Raw genomic sequence first — 17563 nt, forward strand, 5'->3', positions numbered from 1 at the left:
CTCTAGCTCCACCCAGGATAATACGAGGTGCTAGTTCACCTTGTTTTTATGGTTAAGTAGTATTTCATGGTATACATATACCACATTTTATTAATCCACTCATGTCTTGATGGGCACTTGGGCTGTTTCCATATCTTTCCAATCGTGAATTGTAATGCCATAAACATTCGAGTGCAGATGTTATTATTGTAAAATGTCTTTTTATCCTTTGAGTAAGTGCCTAGCAGTGGGATTGCTGCATCAAATGGTATTTCTATTTTTAGTTCTTTGAGATATTGCCAAATTACTTTCCACAGGGGTTGTACTAATTTGCAGTCCCACCAGCAGTGTAAGAGTGTTCCTAGCTCTCCATATCCATGCCAGCATTTCCAGTTTTGGAACTTTTTGATAAAAGCCATTCTCACTGGAGTCAAGTGATATTTCAGTGTGGTTTTGATTTGCATTTCCCTGATGATTAGAGATGTTGGGCACTTTTTTATATGTTTGCTGAACATTATTCTGTCATCTTTTGAAAATTTTCTGTTCATGTCCTTTGTCCATTTATTGATGGGGTTGTTTGATGTTTTTCTTGTTAATTTTCTTAAGTTCTATATAGAGTCTTGCTATCATTCCTTTATCAGATATGTAGAATGCAAATATTTTTTCCCATTCTGTAGATTGGGAAAAATCTTTTTCATTTCTAATATATTATATTCACTCTAATGATAGTTTCCTTAGCTGTGCAGAAGCTTTTTAATTTGATCATGTCCCATTTATTTTTGTTGTAGGGTTTTCCATCTGTTTCCATCCTCTACAATTTCTTTTCTCAGTATTTTGTAGTTCTCCCTATGTAGGTCTCTCACCTCCTTAAATATATTCCTAAATATTTAATTTTCTTTGATGCTATTGTGAAACGTGTTGTGTCTTTGATTTGATTTTTGGCTTGGCTGTTATTGGCGTTTATGATTGCCACTGTTTTGTGTGCATTGATTTTGTATCCTGAGACTTTACTGAATTCATTTATCAATTCCAGGAGTCTCTTGGTTGAATCCTTGAGATTTTCTAGGTATAATAGCATATTGTCAGCAAAGATTGAGAATTTAACCTCTTCTGCCCCTATTTGGACATCCTTAATTCCCCTCTCTTGTCTGATTGCTCTGACACAGACTTCCAGCACAATGTTGAATAGAAGTGGAGACAGTGGGCAACCTTGTCTGATTCCAGTTCTAAGTGGGTATGCTTTCAATTGTTCCCCATTCAATATGATATTGACTGTGGGTTTATTATATATGGCCTTAATAATTTTAAGGAATGTTCCATCTATGCCTATTTTGTTAAGAGTTTTTATCTTAAAAGTGTGCTGTATTTTGTCAGATGTTTTTTCTGTGTCTATTGAGAGAATCATATGGTCTTTGTTCTTGCTTTTATTTATATGACATATTACATTTATATATTTGAGTATGTGCAGCCATCCTTGCAGCACTGGTATGAAGACCACCTGGTCATGTTGATTTATTTTTTTTATATGCTGTTGAACTCAGTTGCTAAGATTTTCTTGAGAAATTTGCATCTATGTTCATAAGGGATATTGGTCTGTAGTTTTGTTGTTGTTGTTGTTGTTGTTATGTTCTTTCCTGGCTTTGGCATTAAGGTGATATTTGTTTGGTAGAATGAGTTTAGGGGGTGGGATTCCATCCTTATCAATGTTGTGGAATAATTTCTACTGTATAGGTATGAGTTCTTCTTTGTGAGTTTGGTAAAAATTCAGGTGTGAACCTATCTGGTCCAGGACTATTTTTTATTACTGTTTCAATATCAGTGCTTGATACTGGTCTGTTCAGGAATTCTATTTCTTCCTGATTGAGCTTAGAGAGGTTGTATGTTTCTAAGAATTTGTCCATTTCCTCCACATTTTGTAATTTTGGGGCATAGAACTTTTTATAGTATTCAAAGATGATGTTTTGTATTTCTGTGATGTCTGTTACGACCTCTCCTTTTTTATTTCTAATTGAGCTTATTAGAGTTCTTTCCTTTCTACTTCTTCTCAATGTTGCAAGAGGGCTGTCAATTTTGTTTATCTTTTCAAAAAACCAACTTTTGGTTTTATTAATCTTCTGAATAGCTCTTTTATTCTCTATTTTGTTTAATTCTGCTCTGATCTTAGTTATTTCTTTTCTTCTGCTGGGTTTAGAATTGGTTTTCTCTTCTTTTTCCAGTTCCTTGAGATGGTTCATTAGTTTGTTGATTTGTGATCTTTCTGTCTTTTGGATGTGGGCATTTAATGTTATTAGGTTTCCTTTCAGGAATGCTTTTGCTGTATCTCACAGATTTGGATAATTTGTGTCACCATTATCATTTAGTTCTAAGAATCTTTTGATTTCCATCTGGATCTCCTCTTTGACCCAATAGTCATTCAGCAATAGATTGTTTAATTTCCATATTTTTGTGAGAGGTGTTTCTGTTGGAATTGGTCTCTAATTTTATTCCACTGTGTTCCAAAGATACACGGCAAAATTTCTATATATTTTTTTTAATTTGTTGAGATCTGATTTCTGGCCTAGGATGTGATAAGTGTTAGAGAAAGTTTCATGAGCTGATGAGAAGTATATATATTCATTTTTGTTTGGGTGGAATGTTCTGTAGATGTCTGTTAGACCCATTTGTTCTAGAGATCTGTTTTAAGTCCATTGTTCTTTACTTATTTTTTGCTTAGAGGATCTGTCCAGTTCAGTCAGTGGGGTGCTGAAATCCCCAGCTACTATGGCATTACTATTTATCATGTTATTTAAATCAATCAAGGTTTGCTTTATGTCTCTGGATGCTCCTGTGTTGGGCGCATAAATATTAGGAATTGTTAAATCATCTTGTTGGATTTTTTTCCTCCACCACTATATAGTGACCATCTCTGTCTTTCTTTACTTTTGGTGCTTTAAAGTTTATGTTATCTGATATTGGAATATCTACTCCAGCTTTCTTTTGGTTTCCATTTGCCTGGAAACTTGTTTTCTATCCTTTCACCTTGAGTCTGATTGCATCCTTGTGGGTAAGATACATTTCCTGGAGACAGCAGATACTTGGTGTGTGTTTGTTTTATCCACTCAGCCAGTCTATGTCTCTCCAGTGTACAATTCAAGCTATTGACATTTATTGAGAGAATTGATATTTGGTGCAGATTTCTATTGATACTGTTGTATAGATACTTATTTTTTTATTTTACTTAAGCCATTGTGGAATCAAGGTTCTGGACTTTAACTTTTGAGTGATTTTACATTGGTGGGTGTCTATTGCTCTGGTCAGTGTATAATGCAGGTCTGAGTACTTCTTGCAGGGTAGGTCTTATATTCACAAATTCTGTTAGTGATTGCTTGGCTGGAAAAGTCTTTATTTCTCCCTGAAATAAGAAGCTTAGTTTTGCAGAATAAAGAATTCTAGGTTGGCCATTATTCTGTTTTAGAAGATTGAGGAAGGGTCCCCGGTTCCTTCTGGCATGTAAGGTTTCAGTTGAGAAGTCTGCAGTTACTCTGATGGATTTTCCTTTGTAGGTTACCTGCTGTTTTCATCTTACTGCTCAAAGGATTGCTTCTTTTATGTTTACTTTGGCTAGCCTAATGACCATGTAATGTATTGATTGCCTTTTCCCACTGAGTCTCCTGGGAGTTCTGTGTGCTTCTTGACCCTGGATATCTAGATTTCTCACTAGGCCAGGTAAGTTTTCCTCCATTATTCCAAGAAATAGATTTTCCAGCCCTTGTGTATTTTCTTCTTCTCTCTCAGTGATGCATATAATTCTTAAGTTTCGTTTCTTTATGTAATTACACATTTCTTGTATGTTTTGTTCATTTCACTTACTTCATTGTTCTTTTTCTTCATCTGATTTGTTTGGCACATAGGCATTATCTTCTAGCTCTGCATGATACAACCTATTCTTAAGGCTTTTCACTGTGTTTTGTAGTTCCTTGAATGCCTCTTTCATTTCCAGTATTTCTGTTCGGTTCTTTAGTAATACTTCAATTTCTTTAGAGAATTTTTCATTCATTTCCTGTATTAGTCTTGCAGCTTCTTTGTGTTTTGTTTCTATTTTCTCTTTAATTCCATTGAGTTTTCTTACAATCCATATTCGGAATTCTTCTTCTTTCATTTTAATAATTTCATTTAAGTTGGTATCCATTGTTGAGGATCTAATGATTTCTTTTGGAGGTGACTTTTCACTCTGATCTTTCATGTTTCCTATGTTCTTTCACTGATTTTTTTTCTCATCAGGCTTCTTGGTTGAGAACTGGGTGTGCTAGGACTGGTTTATGGCCCTATTTCCAAGTTCCCAAGGGTTTTCCTTGACAGTGTTGGGGAGAAGAGCACCAGTCCTGTATTGCCTTAGGGGTATTTTAGCAAGTTGGATTACCTCTGACCTGTTGTCTTCACCTCTTGCCAATGGAGACTAGTGAGTTTGGTCCCCTGGTTTAAGCTCCAAGCTGGTGGATCGTACTTCTGGGCATGACTCCACTGCTCCCTAATAGCTTCAGATGGAAGGTACTGTGTTTAGCTACAACACACTCTCTGTCGTTGGTTGAAATTTGTATGAAGGAGCCAGTTACCAATGTAATCTGATGTCCGTGTGGTAGGCTCTGGTCCCCTGGGTGGGGTATATGAACGCCCTAATTATTGGGAAGGGTCTGTCACTCCTAAGGGTTGCTTGGATCCTGTTCCCCACTAAGGTGGGGGTAGGAGGAAGATAGATCATAGCTGGTATGGGTAAGCCTGGTTGTGCGTACTTCTGTGCTTGCTTGAACTGCCGCTAGGGGGAGCTGCTAATATGTATTTCAGGACTTTTCACGATACTTGGAGGCTGCACCTGGTGGGAGGGGTCAATTGGTGCAATTCCCGTGGTCTCTGGCCAGGTTTTTCCTTCCCAGTCCACAAACCCCAAGGCTGGCAGCCCCCCGGACCCAGAGAGCAAGCTCTGGGTTTATGTTCTTAGTAAATGGCCAAAGCTGTGTTGGTGGGCCAAATCAACAGGCTGTGGACTATTTCTTCAGGTCCAAAGTCCCGCAGATTCATGCCTGCCCTGGAGAGAACACAGTTTTCTTCGCCCCACTCCGTCTGTAAGGATGGATTCCGCCGCACTGGGCTCAAGAGTCCCCAGGTTGGTGGTGGGGTGGTGCCTGAAACCTCCAACATGGATCAGGACCTCCTGGGGGGAACCCCAAGGATGGTGGCTTCCCAGACCCAGAGAGCGAGTCCTGGAGTTATGCGCTTAGTAGGTGGTCACCGCCATGCCGGCAGGCTGAATCAACAGGTGGCTGCCTACTATTTCTTCAGCACCAAAGTCCTGTAGATTCATGCCTGCAGCACAGAGAAAAAGACTTTCCTTGGTTCTTCATGCCTCTCAGGGCAGAGTCCCCGGGCTGGGGCTTGGGTGTCGCCTGAAACTGCTGCCCTGTAGCAGCGTCTCCAGACTGGAGACTCCAAAGATGGTGGCCACCTGTACTAAGCTAGCATTGGGGGTGAGCACTCAAGAGATGGCTGGAGCTAGTCAGCAGGCTGAATCAAGAGGCTGCCAGCTATTACTTCGGCTTCAGAGTCCCTCAGACTCAGGTCTGCCTAGCAGAGGGCCCGGCTCTCTTTTTCCCCCCTAAGCCAGCCAAGTCGCTGGCAGTTTCCAAGGTCAGAGGAGGCCACTATTTGCCGTTCAACTCCCGTGCCCTGGTCCCGCTGACTTCCTGGGGTGAGGTGCCTGTTTCCAAACTCCTGCACATGGTCACGGTCACGGGAAGCGACCACTCAAACCAGTCCCTACCCCTCCCAGTGCAATCCCAGCACAGAGCACAAGAGATTTCAGGATGTTTCCCTTTATTGTCGTCTCCTCTCCACAGAGCCTGCCGTGGTTGGTGCCACGACTTTGCACCAACTTCAGGTGTATCTCTGTCTGAGTGTGTAGGTCTGTGGGCGAGTTGGGTTTCCTCCTGTGGGACAGATTGCACAGTGATGGCTGGCCGGGCAGGCGCGGCCCTCCCATGCTCCATTCCCTATTGTATTTCTCTCACTCTCCAATCTTTGCAAACGTATCTGCCTTTCACCTTTTTTCCTGCGCTGCATTTCCCATGCTGTTTCTGTGCAGATTCACATTGTTTTCAGAGGGGAGTGATCCACTTGTGTGTAGCCATCTGAATTCTTCACCTCATTCTCTGGGAGCAGTGAGCCAGGAGGCCATCACTAATCCATCATTTTTTCTCCTCTTGACAACTCTTCTGAATGTGAACAAAATCAGAGCATTTAGATCCTGGTTAAACATAAGTGAAAATCTGATTCATAGGAATATCGTATGACCTAAAAGTCTATTAGAGAGAAAAATAGATAAGATTTTATATTTTCAAAAAATATTAAGAAAATTAGAAACGCTATTTGCCTTACTAGGTGTGAATTAGATAATTCCCTAATTTGCACAGAAGGTATAATAGTGAATAATTTACCCCATAGGAAAGTGGGCACTCTTCTAGCTGGAACTTCATTCACAGATTAACTGAAGATTAGAAATATAACTAGAAATGTTGCCTTTGCTGTAGTAGAACAGTTAATTATAGGAAAATTTTGGATTAAGCATTTCATGTATGACTCTCTTGCTCCACTTAATTACAAAGACCACACCAGTTGCTCTAATACAGTATAGAAATAGACTTCAATAATGGATTACATGCTTTTTTCTTCCCTAAACCCTTTTATTCTTTACTACTCTACCAAAAAAAGAAAAATTCACTTCTAGTATGTTCTGTTTTAAAGGCCTGTTGGGAGGAATAAAGTATAAATGGGTACAAAGCAGTTTAAACATACAAATGTAGTAATTGCTTAATATTTGAAGGTATCACTGTTAATAGCATTGTCCTTATCTCAGTGGGTGCTCCAAATGTCCATTGTACTGAGCAAACCAAATCTTGAGAATTACCTTTTACAATTTATTTTTTTTTGCCTTCAGTATTCAGTTCAAATGTTTTTATCATCAGATAGATCCCATTTTTGTTTCCTTTTGTCTCACCAAAATCAGGATTAAACTTCCACACTCTTCTCCCTGGAGTACATGAAATAAGCCTCTTCTGATTTTTCTGCATCCACTTTTGGTACAGAGTCCCAAGCCATTCTCCACACTATAGCCAAAATGATCTTAAAACATTAATCTGATCACCATAGGTCCCCACTTAAATCCTTCCATTCTTAAAATACTTTAAAAGTATTCCCATTGAAAAAATCATTGTTTTACAAGCTTCTCCATGATTTTCAGCCTCATTTCCCACCCCCCCTTCCATATCCTTACATGTCTGTGAACACACACACATACACACCCAGAACCACAAATTTTTGTTCCAGTCATACATGGACCATATTTCAGTACCAAGAATGCAACTTTTTCTCTTCACTTCAAAATCTTCTCACATGCTATTTCCTCTGTCTCCCTTAATTTCCCCAATAAACCAAAGCTCCTTTATTAAGAAGGTACCATTTTCATTATCACTATCATTGAGAATTGTCTTGGTCCTATTGAAGCATCAGAGATCTTAGCCTACATAATATGTGTTTTAAAGTTCTCCAAAGGACCTCATTCACCAACCATTGACATTTCAAGGGACATGGTCACAGAAAGATTAACTATCATCTGAAGAATGTCAATTTTATGCCCACAATGTAGCCTATAAGGTTATCCCTTTATTATTCTAGATTCTGTTTAGTTTTAGAAATTTGTTAATATTTCCTATATTTATACACACATACATATATATTCACAATCTGAGTAAATTTGATAGATGAGAGACATTGATATATAAGAACACAATTTATTTGTGTGTATACATATGTATCATATACGTATACACATATACATCGATTACATAGGCAGAAAATTCTTGTTCATCTACAAGATACTTACTTAATAATTCTGGAGACATACTGTCAACATTTGCTTTTCTGACTTTTTTCTATGTGTTTATTGCTGTCTTAATCCCCTTTCTTGTACATACATGATTTAGTCATTACATTCAACTTTTTGTCTATTTAAGGAATGGGCTGAAAACTAATGTTTATAAAGAAGCTCTTTAGGTAAGATATATGAGTAAATAAGTTGGGCCTAAGCATTAGGTCACAGGTGATAGAGACAAAGTAAACACATCCCATTCAATCAGAGAACAGCAGCTGACTGGCTCTGCTATTCTGGAGTGTTGGCCTGGTTTTGACATACTAACCTAAACATTCTTAATTTTCAAGGAAATACCAAAAATTTGGATTTGTAAAGTGACATGTGAATTTTAAAAGTTTGAATCTACTTAAAAGTTGTTTGTTTGTTTTTTTTATTTTAACTTAAAATTAGTCTTAAACCTCTCATTTTGCACTCTTTGTTCTCAGGTAACTGTGAATTACCTCTCAAGTGTTATACTTGTTTAAACTGTGATTGTCAGAGGTACCTTGCTTCCTTATTTCCAGATCCTTCAAGTAGAGGGATGATATCAAAATTGCCCCCCCCACCGGGCACTCAGAAATTATTTATTTGCTAACTAATGCCCAAAAATTTACAATTAGCATGAGATACATACTTAAGGCTATATAAAATGCAGATTTACCTGAAATGAATAATATTTTAAACTATTCCATAATGTACTGTTTAGAAAGCTAAAGACTTTCACAGATGATCTAATCCAAATTATATTTTATATGCTATATAATTTATAGAGATATAAGACTCAGTCTTAACCCAAGTACTTCTGATTCCAAATTTATTTAGTGTGCTTTCTAGTTTTCCGTTACATCTTTTGTTCATCTGATAGTGTGAATGAAGGTTTAGAGAACCAGTTTTTCTTTTCATGGAGGGCAGAAGGGAGTCAGAAAAAATAATTTTAAAGAACAATGAACATGCTAATAAATGAGTAACAACTTCACATACAATATTGAGTCTGTAATTCAAGGACAAATTTGGACTTTTTAAAAAATTGAAAATAACATATTTTTATTTGATTTATTTTTCCCTAATAGGAGTTTGTTACAAGTTGACGTGGTCCCAACATAGTTCACCATAGCCTCACAATTACTCAGATTGAAATAATCATTTCTTCAGAATAAATAGTAAACAGAAGCCAGGGGTTTCATCCCTGAAGTAGTTTATAATCTCTTTCAAATGCTAGCTCTAAATATAACTCTTTTCTTGATTCTTTTAAAGGATTTATGCATTTCTATATGAGCTCCTTGATTGACATATGAAGTATCTGGATATTTTTGTAACATTACTAAGTCAACAGAATTTAGTAATATTTAGAATTTGTGTAGTCATTATTTTACTTCCATTTCTAGGTTTACTGGAATTTAATCTGATTCATATTTTATGGACCAAGACATAAATAATCTTTTCATTTAATATGATATCCCACACATACATGCACTCACACACAATTTCTTAAGAGTCGTTTTACATTTTTGTCTTAATAGAATTACATTAGGAGATAACTAACTTTAATGAAGTTGTAAGGTTTTAGTCTGAAATGTTGGTTCTTGTCATGCCCGTGGCCAAAGAATGACCAGACATGCCAAAGTTAGGCAAGCATGAAAATGAGGTTTATTGAGGATAGAATGATAGGATTATAGGGCAAGAGCAAGACATAGGTTTACAGAGTGTGATACATATGCCACAGATGACGACCGCACCCATTGTCACGGCAAAGGGAGAAGAAAAGGAAGGACACAAAAAAGGATTGGTTATGGTCTGCATCTATGGCCCGGTCTCCCTCGTGGTTCAAACGTCACCGTGATTGGACAGTTGGGAGCTGCATGACCCGAGTCTTACTGCACATGCAGATATCGCATGAGCCTCTCTGAAAGCCCATTTGGGGGCGGTGGTGAATCTCAGCAACACCCACTTTCATCCCCAGGAGACCAAGAATCCTCACTATCTATCTAACAAAGTGACTCAAAATTTCTATTCTGAGACATACATCAAGGTGAAAACAATCTCAAACAAAATATGTGACATCACTTCAATCTATCCTTGTGTAACTAGATTTTCGTAAACTATATTGCTAACTATAAGAATTTTATTAAAAAAGAAAACAGTATTTTCAAGGCTCAAATACTTTAACTCCCTCCCCTTTCGTAGGTTTTTCCTCCTTCCTGCTTTAAAACAAATGTCTCCAGTGACTTATGTCTTTAGTTTACAGAAGCTGGAATGTGACAGATACCTAGTATCCACACCTATAAAGGATAAGTCATTTAAACTAGTAACCTCTAATTATGTTACAATCAAGTTGTCCATTTTTCTATAAGATATAAGGATTTCATTCATTTGACTCATATATCTCTACAAATAAGAATGCCTCAGGCCTCAAAACTTTGGCTGTGTATTTAGAGAGCTTATTAGAAAAGGAATAGACAAAGCAGTCAAAATGTGTCTTCTATTTTGTGCAACAATCTGAGCAATGCCTTTTGTTGTCAGGGTAACCACATAGTTCTGCAGTCTCTTAAACATGACACATTAAATTAGTGCTTCTATTTCATTGGCCTGTCTTTCTAGTGAGCTAGCCTAAGGGGTAAAGGAATGTTTTATAGTTTCTTCTTCCTTCCAATCTGGTGTGTGTTTGTTTTGTTTTGTTTTGAGCCTCTTTGGAGGCAAGCTTAGTTGTCCCATTCTGTTTTCCCATGTCAGTTTCTGTTCCCACTCCTAGAATCACTTTCCCTGTGTTTTCCCGCTGTTCATATTTGCCAGATTGATTATGGTACCTCTCCATAAATTGTCTGATCATAATATCAAGATCCAATAGGAATTTCTGTCTTTCACCCTCCATGAAATATAAGAGTCTCTTTTATATGGCTAATACAATTCGAAATCCTGGTCAAGGTGTGAGCAATCAAGAGAAATTTTTTGGAACTCAGTACAAAAGGTTATTTCCTACTTTGGCTATAGGTTAATTGAGAGTGGGATAATACTGTTGCCACCTTCCTATTGTGATGGAGATGGTTTTCTTCCTTCTGATTCCCCTCTTTCTCCTCTTCTTCTTTTTCTTTCTTTTTGTTCTGTTATACTCTCTCTAGTGTTGAGGATCAATGAATAGCGTGTTGTGAGTCATTGAGGATGAACACCTAGGAACATCTTCACTCTCTGCCATCATTCTCTCAGAATTATCTTGTCATTTATATCATGATTTTATGTTGAATTAATTGAGTGTGACTATCCTTTACCCTGTATTCTAACTAATTTAGTTGTAACTGAAATTACATTAGGGATTCCTTGATCCAGGAGCCAGAGAAAAAATGTACATATTTAAATGACTCTACAAGTCATCAGTATCTCTTGTGCTTAGCATGAAAAGTAAGAATTTTTTCATTTCCCTAATCCATGTTCTTCACCCTAAAAAGGTGATCTAAATTTGATTTACTTTTCTGGAATTCACCATTTGTAGAATCTTCACCAGTCTGTTTACCTGAAAAAGTATCACTGAACAAAACTTCAGAGTGCTCTAGGAACATTAGGTATTTGTTTTAATTTTCAGCAGTCCAGGTTTAGACGTATAGAATGGAATAATTAGCCTTTTTTTGAGCATGAATGGAATAAAATAAAAATCCTAATTCAACAAAAGTTAATCTTTGTATGAAATATGTCATATTTTATCAGATACCATTAGGATAAAAAAATCAGGTGTATATATATCTATATCTGATAAAGGGAAAATAGGTATTTTTCTACGCTCAAGTTAGACAACAGGCATCATATTTTTTTGTGTGCTAACGATTTGTTCTCCTGGTGTTAGAAAATTATAAATATGCTTCAACGAGCTCTAAACAGCTTATAAGAGTAATTTTTCCCATTATCTTTCATGTTTATAAATTATGATTCACACTGACATGCACATGCCATTTGGTGATATATTTATGTTTGAATGATGCCAAACTGAAAACAAAAATATACTTAGCTTAAATGATACTGGAGCATTTGAAAATGATTTTTTAGGGATTTGGCTAGGACAAATATTTATATTCTAACCATCTATGAATATTATTTATATGACATTTCTAGAGCTCACTGTATTACAAAGTGCTTTACATTTAATTCAGTTAACTCTGAGATATTACTGGGTATATGGATAATGTTTATTTTTGTTAGAGTTGAGAAATAGGGTACTATATAATTTCAAAATTTCAGTTTTGAAGCAAAATAGATTAAAGTATTGATAACAAGGGACATTAGAAATTGTCTATGTTTTGTATTTAGTTCAAGCCATATTTCCCTTCTTTGATATCCCAGTAATCACACAGCAGACATTGACTTGCAATTCCTGTTCCCATGTTCTTTTTAAGATGTTCAGTTTCTTCTGTTTTGATCCGAGTCCATTGCTTAATAAAATCTGTTCACCACCAAACCACATAAGAAGTTATCATGTGTTAATAACTCTTATTTTCACTGGTTGTCAGGCCCTAATGATGCTTTTACACATTGACTACATGTCTAGTTGTAATCACCTTCAAGTAATTGTTTCTATTCTTGCTACAATACCCCTGGGAATCCCTTCTCATTTTTGGTTATGCACAATAAACCTGACCACGTCAAATTAATTACTACACTAGTTCCTGCTCAAAATGATCAAGTTAATTGAAGAGCATAGAACATACGTTATTTTCCTTGCTTTCTAGTCCCAGTGAACTTTCTTACCTTTGTCTCACAGCAATTCAGTAAAACCGAATATTAAACAGAAAATTCAAGCTATCAAATGTAAAATAAATGACAGATACTGTGACTTTCCTCAAAAGATTTTAAAATATAGCCTCTCTCTGAATGTGTCTATCTGTACTAATATATTTTTTCACTTTTTGAATCAAATTATGTGGGGTGAGGATGCAGAGCAACTATGTGTTTCTTACGTTGCTGAAAAGAGTGCTATTGGTATAAACTCTTCGAAAAATTTTCTAGCCGAATCTATGCAAGCCAAGTGTATGTATACCTTAAAACTCACTAATTCTACTCCTGGGTATATACTCAAAAGAATACTCTGAAAAACATGTACCAGAATATTCATGACTTAGTTGCAATGGACTAAAACTGCAACGAAGCCAAGTGGACATCATTAGTACAATAGTAAACAAATTGTTATTTATTCATAAATTGAAATACTATCCAGCCATAAAAAGTATTAATGACTGACACATACAAAATATAGATATATTTCACAGACATGTTGTTGAGCAAAAGAATTCCAGAATAGAATAATATGATTCTATTTATATGGATTTGTTTAAACTAATCTATGGTATTAGATATCAGAATTATTGTTACTGTCAGGAGAATACTGAAGTTGAAGGGTCACAGGTAAACCTCCTGTGGTTCTGGAAATATCCTAAAATGGTGGCGGTTAAACAGGTACAGTCATAGGTAAAACTCCAATAATCTGCACACTTTAGATTTGTGCAGTTCTATAAAGATTAAAAATAATATTAAGTATATTTTTGGGAATCTATACAACAATTAACACCTATCCTCCTATGATTCCCCCATAATCTCAATGTATAGATACAGAAAACTCCATTAAATTACTTTTGAACTACTGTGGTGTGTCATTTTGTTTTCTTTTAGTGTCCTGAATTTAAAAGGCCCAGGGACATTGCAGTTGACTGGGTTGCTGGAAATATTTATTGGACTGATCATTCTAGAATGCACTGGTTCAGTTACTACACCACTCACTGGACCAGTCTGAGGTACTCTATCAATGTAGGGCAGCTGAATGGCCCCAATTGCACCAGACTCTTAACAAATATGGCTGGAGAACCTTATGCTATTGCTGTAAATCCTAAAAGAGGGTAAGTTAATGGCTTGGTATTTGAGTTTCTTGATATGACAGTACATTTTTAGAGATTGTGCACCAAAGCTTTGTTTCTGTAATGAGTATTCAATGTGTAATAGATTAATATGATTTCTGAAAATCCCTGCACTTCTCCTTCTATACAAAATCATGTTATTTTCACACCAAATGTATCTCCATATGTTTGTACGTGTATATTGCAGAATAATGAGGCTGATTTTATAAACACATAACCCATGTTGTTAATCTACCATTGAATTTTCAATATATTAAGCATAATATTAAACATATTAAATGTAGAGTATTAATGTTTTTTGGCTATTTTTGATAATGAAAGATGAAGGCACATGTATAAACCAATTTTAACAATGTAATACAAACATTTTCTTTCTTTTACTCGGAGATGTACACCTACAAGTAATGACCAAAAAGGAAATAGGAAAATGTTAAACAGAACTCCTGATCATCCATAAAGTGAAGCATTAGCTTCTAAGTAAAAAGAGACAACTTTTACTTAATTATTAGAATTATGAAGTCTAATTCATGACAAGTACTGTCTAATTTATGACAGTAATTTCTGTTTGATGAGGAAAGAGTTACTTCTCTATCAAAAAAAGCATGTCGATGAAGCATCTATAGTAAAATATTCCATCACAAAAAGAAGAAAGTTTCAAGAGATGGAAATAGTTTTCTTCTGAGATTTTAAAGGAATTTTCAAAATTGAACTTTGGATATCAAATAATGAGCTATGATATGTCCTATTAAGCAAAGGTTCCCAGATGTTAGTGTATATAGGTAAGACTTTGTTTACAAAGTTGATTTCCAAGGCCCTCTATTGGAATATTGGATATTGCATATTGGATACTGCGTACATTCTGTATGTTTCAAGTTGGGTTCAGGAATCTACTTTGCAAAGGATTCTAGGGGTGATAATAATGCACATGGTCTGAAGAGCCACTGCTTTGGGGTACCAGAGTCAGGTTACAATAGCATCATCACCAGGCTAACCTTCTTAACCTACTGCCTTCAGGATGATGTACTGGACTGTCATTGGGGACCACTCCCACATAGAGGAAGCAGCCATGGATGGCACTTTGAGAAGGATTTTAGTACAAAAGAACTTACAGAGACCCACAGGTATGATGTGTTTCTGACACTCTAAAATGTAAAGCAGGATGCTAAGCATATTATTGTTAGCAATTCTTGCTAGTTTTGTTGGCAATATAATCATTTTAACAAGTGGATAAAATAATTTACAGTATGATTTTATAGAACTCATTAACATTTGATGTTCTATTTTTCCAACTTGAAAGTCAGGTCCTTATTATACTCCCATTGTATTATGGGAAGGTTATTTGAAAATGGACTGAGTTACAAGGCTACTAGTAGGATTTCACATGCATGAAATTTTAAGTTTATAGCCATGTTTTAGGGTATTTTTAAAGATATATGTTAATGATGTCAGGATATTTGGTAACATTTCTTGAGGATGAGGGATCAAATGGACAAAGAAGTGGCTAAATATAGTTAATTTGTGTGAAAGGTTTGATGATTCCTTGCCTTTTCCTTAAGAGCTCCTTTCATTGTGGCTTCAATCTCCCCCCAAGCATGTTATCTAAGCTGCTCCTCCAAACGATCTGTACTCTCAGGACTGTTAAGGAGCTCAGGTCTCTTCTGCCTCCATGTTCTTTCTCTCATGGCATTTTTCTCCCAGCTCCCCTACTAGAATGCTTTTAACTTCCATCTACATAGCTGAATATTTTCCAATTTGTAAGGTCTAACTTTAGCACTTATTCTTCAATAAAATATTTTAAGACTACAGGAGTCTCAGAAATTCTGTGCTACCCACCTCACCCACTACACCCCCGCCAAAAGGACAGAATGCATCATCAATAGCACGTTATGTAATAATTGTGCATGGCAATATCTTTTGTGATTTAAAATTTATATTTGGCACATATATGCTTATTAACTTTTAAGGTGCCTTATGCCTTTTCATTTATCTAAATTGTTCTTACTCTTTATGGGAAGAAGCAGTATTTGGGATTTAATCTATTTACATAAGGGTATCTCCATTCCATGATTTAACAAATACTAACTGAATACTCATCACATGCCATAAATTGTTCCAAATGTTCAAGAAACATGTTCCTATCCTTGTGAAGCAAGTTCCAACACTCATGAAACTTGTCTTCCTGTAGAGGATAGAATATGTGTTTATATATAATGTCAGATAGTTATAAGTGCTACATAGAAAAGAAAACACATGGTAAGGGATGAGCTGTTACTGGGGGTACTAATTTAGTTATAATTACCAGAGAAATCATCTCTAGAAAGGCGATATTTAAGGAGAGACCTGAACAAAGAGAGGTAGCAAGCTATGTGAATATGTGAGGACATAGAGAATAGTAAATTCTAAGTTAGAAATGAGCTTAGCATTTACCAAAAACAACAAGAAGGTCAGTATACCTACAAGCATATAAGCAATTGAGGAGAATGTAATTTATGAGGGTGGCAAGGTGACCAGGAGCCTGGAATGCATTGGTGAAGACTGGATTCTAGTCTAGATTTAAGGGAAGCTATTGAAGGGAACTGAAGTGCCAGGTCTGTTGGAACGGTGCTTTGCATTTCTCTTTTTAACTTTTTAATTTTTGACTAATTTTAGACTTGCAGAAAAGTTGCAAAATTACTGAAAATCTCTCTGTTAACATTTTACAAAATCATAGTGTTTATACAACAAGTTTTTATTTTAAAGAATGACTCTGGCAGCAGTTTGTAGAATTGCCTGTAGGAGGATGCTGAGAGGGGTGCCTAAGGCAGGGATTCTCGTACAGGTTATTTATGAAGGAAGTGTTACTCAGGAGAAACTTGTGAACAGTGGAAAGAGAAGGGGAAAGAGAAAAGAGTCCACTAAACTGTGTCTCAGGTCAAGTCTAGTCTTGGCTTGAGCCACTGGGGTTGTGGTTTGGAGCATAAACCCCTGACAGGCAAGGGGGTCAGCTTTTTATATGCCCCTTCGGTTATTCATTGGCCTTCGGGCTGTGAAATCCCAAGCAAAGCTGGTGCAATCAGCTGAGTACAATTCTCTGGAAAAGGAGGGCACCTGTAAGCGCTCAGCTGCTAATGCACCTATTGGGGGATGAGTACCCATGCCTAGTTAGACGATCTGAGCGGGTATCACAGCGTCTCTGACAATGGGCTTAGTGAAAGATGCATCTATCTAATATCTTGCATGTGGTAACCATTCTGCTCAACAACACTACAGGTCACTTAGTGATGAACATGGCACAGTCACTTTTCTCACAAAGTGTACATTCGGGAAAGAAAAAAAATCAGGCATGCATAGGAGTAAGGATAGTTTTTGCAAAATGTGAGAATTGTTCATGTTTTAGAATATCATCAGAGTCAGAGGTGAGTAAGATTATCTCCAGTACAGAAGAACTATGTGAAAGATGTCACTTCAATAAGTGCTTGAAGGATGGATAGGCATTTAAAACATGGGAGATAATCCATCATGAGGAAATTTTTATAAAGGAATCAGACTTTGTAGGTCTGACTTTGAAGTTTGACTTTGGAGTCAGATACACTTCGTTTCAAATCCCAAGGATCATTTATTGCTGTGAGACCTCAGAAATGAACTTATAATCTTCAAACTTTGGTGTTATCATTAGCAAACCAAGGAATAATACTAGCACAAAATAATGCAGTATATATTAAATGCAATAATGTTCTGAGCCTGAGGCTCCAGTGGCATGATCTGCTGATGTCAT

General features: G+C 36.5%; 1 protein-coding gene across 2 annotated transcripts in view; it reads left to right on the plus strand.

The window, feature by feature from the left end:
- LRP1B (LDL receptor related protein 1B) overlaps positions 1–17563 on the plus strand; it is a 1768615-nt gene that overhangs the window by 1656144 nt on the left and 94908 nt on the right. For both annotated transcript variants that reach the window (XM_069473041.1, XM_069473049.1), the window contains exons 78-79: positions 13568–13791; positions 14824–14930. In XM_069473041.1, coding sequence (XP_069329142.1) covers positions 13568–13791; positions 14824–14930 — 331 coding nt within the window. The remainder of the gene's footprint in view (positions 1–13567; positions 13792–14823; positions 14931–17563) is intronic.

The sequence above is a fragment of the Eulemur rufifrons genome, chromosome 1 (assembly GCF_041146395.1).
Source record: "Eulemur rufifrons isolate Redbay chromosome 1, OSU_ERuf_1, whole genome shotgun sequence".
In the NCBI taxonomy this organism is placed as follows: domain Eukaryota; kingdom Metazoa; phylum Chordata; class Mammalia; order Primates; family Lemuridae; genus Eulemur; species Eulemur rufifrons.